Here is a 6,327-nt window from a genome sequence, read left to right as displayed (position 1 = left end):
ATACAATGGCAAGGCGCACACTTATCTGAGCTCAATTATATGTATGCAAAAACAACCATAATAATAATAATAATAATTTCTATTGAATAAACGATAGGTCTGTTGAACAAGTGAAAATAGAATGTGGCACCCGCTAAATGTACGAAAAATGGCGTTTCACGGCTATAACCCCCCCCCCCCCCGGCAAACACTTCTATATAGTTAGAGATACTTATAATCGATAATTTATCGATGAACGCAGAGTCGAAATAGTGTTTTTTTTTTTATTCGGCCGTTTATGGATACAAAAATAATGATACAAAATCATAATTATTATTCGACAGCTAAATATAGTACACCGCAGCCATCATACGCCATAATATAACATTCATACTGCCCCAGCGTGTGTGGCCAGGCATACAATTTTCTATTTGGGATATCGACTACTATATTATGCTGGGGATGAAACCACCCCGCCAGTGAACGATAATCATCGTGATACGATCAAGTGTGAGTCATATCATATACTGTACGAAACGAAAAATACTATTTCTGATAAATCACTACAGATATTTACGAAAAGTTTCACAGGAGCCGCGCATCTGCGAACGACTGTCCCTTTATATTCTTCTACAATATTGGCGACAAAAAAATGTGGACGGCCGTGCTGCCTCGCCTTGCTCCGTTCGTAAAAATCAAAACAAAGCCGATTGTCAATATAATATATGTATTTTTATCTAAGTGGAATACACCGTTGATATTTTCTGAAAGTTAAATTTACAACATATTTTGGTCGGCACGATCTGTAGTCACTCTGTACTATCGGAATTGGAATGTGTGCAGAAGAGATAAAAAAGAAAAACAAGACTATTGGGTTCGCTTTCCGAATTACAGAAAAAAAATTATAAATGCTTATGGTTATCTCCATGATATAATTATAATCGATGACGATTCGATTTGGGAAGACTGCATTGCCAATAATAATTCTTGCCGAGCACCCACATTGTACGGCTGCAATTTAACGCCATGATATTCAGCATAGGCAACGGGGTCGAGTACTGATTCCGACGACTTGCGATGATTATTCGATTATTGCAATTATGAGGTATCATATACGTCGTGCCAATCACTGCGTGCCCGGTTAATATAATATTATAGTATGTATATACGTAGATAGACCAAAACAAAATAGCCGCTTAATAATAATAATAATAATATCAATACAAACCTAGCGTATATAACTCGGTTTACCTTTATCGTTTATAATAATATTATTACTGTGGGCATACATGCGCCGATAGTGATGTTATTGTTACAAATTACTATTGTACGGAATTTGACGGACAACGCCATCGTAAGTATGCGATGATGATGATATAAACACGCCACTATTTCCACGAGTACTCTATATACAGGGCGGGTCACCGAGCGATGTTTTCCCACGCTCTTAACGCGGATATGATGCGTAGTTGAAACGGGAAAAATGGGAAAACCCGGCTTCTCGCCCTGTATAATATATAGTATTCGTTCGTGCGAAAAGCGCGTTCTACGGTCCACGTCGAAATTATATATTTATATAGAAAAAGAAGTTCGAAAACCGTAAGAACTTTCGGAAAGTTTTCCTGCAAATCTAAATAGAATGTTTTCCTTCGCTTCGCGATTTCAACGTTAATATATTTCTTTAGTACGAAAAAAAGTGGCTTTGTGCGGATTCTTGTGAATAATATTGTTGTATACACAAAGCGATTTAATTTTTTTTTTTTTTAATAAAACGGAAACGTGTTTAAAAAACTGATTTTAAATGTCGTCTTAGTGGCGTCTAGGACTTTCGTGGAGACTTTGTGAATACATAATGATTGACCGAATCCGATAATGATAACGATATAATAATATCATGACATTATATGGTATACTTTAGGTACTAAATAGAACGTGTTCGAGCGGACACTAAATAGAAAAACGTCTGAAATTTTCGACGGTTGTCAGACGAAGAAAATGCGTGCATACGAGTACACGGATTATCGTCGAATGGTTTTCTTCAATGAACACGCAAAGTGGCAAGAGCAAGTCACATGTTGGTCCAATAAAAGACCACCGGTCGAACACTACAAATTACTGTTCTCACTGCCCGTCTGTTAACAATCATATTATTATCAAAACTAAATAAATTTGATAGGTGTAAGTGTGTAACTGATAATATTATAATATTTTGAGGACTCTGAAACACTGGCCTCGCGAATCGCGATCGTGTTGTCAGCGGTACCGGGTACCTATGCCGGGAATATATATAGGTATTGACCTAGATTACTGTTATCCTATATGATTGCTAATGGTACTGCAGACAAATAAATTACTGTAGTAAATATATAACCATAATTTAAACTTGCAGCGGAAAACCACTATAAATATATTATTTTAATCTGAGTGAAAATTTAATCAAACGTTATCTATATATAACAATATTGTATTGTAAACGCGTAAGGTAGTATTATGGAAAACGAAAACAGTCCGAGTGATACGGATCGGAAATTAATATAATACTATAGTAAATAATAATAAAGTGTCGCGTATTATATTAAATTATTTTGTGGGCTTCCAGGAAATGTTATCAATGTGATGCAGATTTCTTTTTAGACTTCCGCCGTCGGCCCAGGGGGAGTTAAGATACACGTCGTCATCGTCTTGGTCAAGTTTCTGAAACATAAAAACATAACATTATACCAATTATACCTCGGAACATAGGACTCAAAATAAATTAAATATATTAAAATCATCAAAAAAAAAAATCAACGACAACCATAAATCATAATTTTTTAGGGATTGTAACGTCTCCCCTAGCACTTCACATCAAAAATATTTTATGACTTTACTCGGGGGTGCACTTCTCCTCGATTTAGGAGATGGGTTTTGATCGCATAACGACACAATTACTGAATACTATGCATATTAGTATTATTTAATACGAAATCATTATTAGATTATTAGAGTATTTTATAGAACCCTCGATAAAATATTGTCCAATCCACTTCATAAGCCGATTATATTGTTAGATTGGATATTAAAGTGCATGCGAAAGAAATCTCGTTAAATTGACATTACATTGATTTGAAATAAGGGGAAGAAACCATTGAATATTTGTGTCAATTACTGTTAATATTTTCGAAAGTTTTAGCGTTTATATGAACTATATTGAATGTACGATCAAATATTTTATATATATTATACATTTTTAATATTTATGATACTACGAGAAGGAGGTATAAGATTTATGCGTTAAATATCATTTTTTTATTAATATTTCATTGTTATTTATGATTTAATTATGTACGCACAAGTACACAGTAAGAATAATAATTTAACGACATAGTTTATAATAATTGGATAAGAAGTTGTATCCAATGTATAAAATTGGCATTACTAGAGAAATGAATTAAACGAATAATCATAAATCACAAGTTATATCAAGACTCGATTAAAGATCACTCTGGTAAAAAAATTAGAATATTATTAAAATCCTAGTTCCAGTTCATAATTCTAGAATTAGATGCTCAATCGGAGCCTTTAAAGTAACCCTATTACTAGTCTAGAGGCTTTTACCAGGGAGCCACACTTCGGTACCGTATGGAATGGAACTATCACTTAGGTATATACAACTTAAATTTAAGCAGGTGCTGGCCCAACTATTGAAGAGGTTGATTAATAAACTAATCTAAAATTATGCACATTCCTTAAATTAAATTAAATGTATTCCTTATCTTATTGAGAAACAATGGTAACATTTATCCTTTATGTTATTATCTAATAAATACAATTTTTTTTTTTAAGCAATACTAGATAATTGAACTCACCTATATTTAAATTTTAAATAAAAAACATTTTACATCTAAATATTATGAGTTCGACACTCAACTCAAAAGAACATTAAGTTTAAGACAACTGAAATAAATGTCAGACAACAACATTATTCACGGGCATATTTTCCAACGTGAAACTAATCATGGAATTATTTATTTCACAATTATGAAACTGATATTTGTCTATGAGTTCACTTAAAAAGAAACGCCTGAACTAGTGTATGGAAATGTATTAAATAAACTATAAAAATAATACATATATACTGCATATCCCAATATCCAAATCTATACGGAAGCATCCAAAACCCAAACTAGAATAGAAATTGCAATTATATACACCCAAACACAACTCAACTATTTCCATTGGATATTCATACAAGCATTTACACGGCTGAATACTTAGACCTTCTAAAAAGAGTGTCAACAGCCCTTAAGATAGGTAATACCAAAATCGACATCTAATCCAACTTAATATCAGTACCTTGTCTAGTCTGAAAAATAGTGTACAGACAGATTGGCCATAACAACTAACAATCTAATACATATATACGTTTTATATGGGCTCCAGGACATTGCAACACAAAGGGAAATGAGAAAACAGACAAAGCAACTAGAAATGAAATTAATAATCCTAACATCAAATTACTTTCCTTGTTGTCATTAGTTGACATACACAGAAATGATGATAAATACTGTATACATTTATGGAACTCGGGATTGCACTGAGTAACAGAAAATAAATAAGGAGAAATTAAGCCCTCAGTTCATCACTGACTTCGCAGAAATCAACAGTTTAAGATTTAAGCCGTAAAGAAGAAGTCATATTCAACAGACTCAGCTAGAATTGCAGGTCAAACGAGAGTCACACATGAATATCTGATTGGAAAAACAGAATCTCCTTTAATGTCCTTTGTGCAACACAAACGTTAAGGTGAAACACATATTTATCCACTGTACATTATTCACATAGGAAATATAAGAATGCCAAGTTCCAGATAACATGTAGGTACCTACTAAGAAGCAATGCACCCTATGCAGATACCAAAAAAAAAAAACAAAATTGTACGACTCCACGTAATGTAAATCTAATGTAAATCACTTCATATATCTAAACAACCTAAGTACAATTATTTAATAATTGAAAGCTAATAACCTTATAATAGTTGACACTTAAACAAATAAAAAATAAAAAATTAACAACTAACTACTAGGCTTTATTCTTATGTATACCTATACATTTAGTGATGAAAATAATTGATTACCTAACTAATGAGGCTGTAATAAGTAAGCAATAAAACCGTTCTAAAATGAGTGGACCGAATAATAATAATTATGATTATTTACAATTGTAATAAATAAGGTACTTGTCTCCTCAGCGGTTAACGCTGCACGACTGTCCTCCTGTACAACCCATATAATCATTATTTTATTGTCTTGGCGCGCGCAATGCAGCTTTATTATTATTATTGTGTTATTTTACTGTTTTGAGTAAGCGCACGCGCGTTATTATACACCCTCGTGGAGAGCTTTGGAAAACGAAAGTTTATTTTTTACGGCTCGTGAGTCACGAGTGTAGACGGTGATTATAATACGGAGGAAAAAGACACATCTAAACTACTCAAGGAGTGAAAACGGCTGTTAATGTATATATAAAATAGGCAACTTTTCTTCAACCGTTTTAACACTACACAGGTCACAGTACGAAGAAATAATATTACAGACGGTAAGAATTAATTTCAGAAGAACTATAGCAGCGGTGGAACAAACGTAATTCATTAAATTAAGCTTTTCGTGCTTCATAAATCATAACATACCTAAAGCATGTTTTCAAATTTTATTTAATATGCATTAAAATATGACAGTTGTATGCGAAAAGTTTGCATATAAATACGACTTAAATAAAAATAAATCAAAAGCCGTTTGTTTATTGTAAACGATATTTAATTATAAGAGTAAATCAGAGCGACGCAACGTCGAATCCATTGTTATGTTACTTAACACAAATATGCTTCGATAATTCGATAGAACTTATATTTTAATTTTTTGATAATTTCGATTTTCAGAAATTACGAATAGGTATACTGAAATCATTTCTTATCGTTTATAGTATGACAATAATTACTCGCGGAAATACAATTTAGACAGACTATATGTAATCTATAATATCACGAATCGCGATATACGTATTTAAATATACAATAAGTTGCTTAGAGTTTAAAATAATATACATCGAATGATGGGTCAATGGGTCATTGGGTCAACGGTCTCACGAGTTGCGAGGTGCGTTGTAGGTACGGGATGAAAAAGAAGATCATGCGCTCGCGTGTTTCATTGGAAATTCAACGATTTCATCTCATCGCCGGCGCTCCCGGCAAGGCGCTCGCCCGTCGTACCGCGACTCTCGCCAAAGTCGATCCACCGCCGCGAGCACTACCATTTTGTCCGATTTTAATGTTCCTAAACTTATATAATGTAGAGGGTACCTACACGGATA

At 33.3% G+C, this 6,327-nt stretch overlaps 1 protein-coding gene across 2 annotated transcripts in view; it reads right to left on the bottom strand.

Moving 5' to 3' along the window:
* Window positions 1-316: 316 nt before the first annotated feature.
* LOC111030956 (UPF0769 protein C21orf59-like) overlaps window positions 317-6,327 on the bottom strand; it is a 62,131-nt gene continuing 56,120 nt past the window's right edge. For both annotated transcript variants that reach the window (XM_022310704.1, XM_022310703.1), the window contains one exon: window positions 317-2,673. In XM_022310704.1, coding sequence (XP_022166396.1) covers window positions 2,560-2,673 — 114 coding nt within the window. In that variant the 3' untranslated portion in view covers window positions 317-2,559. The remainder of the gene's footprint in view (window positions 2,674-6,327) is intronic.

This window comes from Myzus persicae, unplaced genomic scaffold (genome assembly GCF_001856785.1).
Source record: "Myzus persicae strain clone G006 unplaced genomic scaffold, MPER_G0061.0, whole genome shotgun sequence".
Classification (NCBI taxonomy): Eukaryota; Metazoa; Arthropoda; class Insecta; order Hemiptera; family Aphididae; genus Myzus; species Myzus persicae.
Note: the sequence above shows the minus strand (reverse complement) of the source record. Positions and strands in the feature narration are given on the sequence as shown.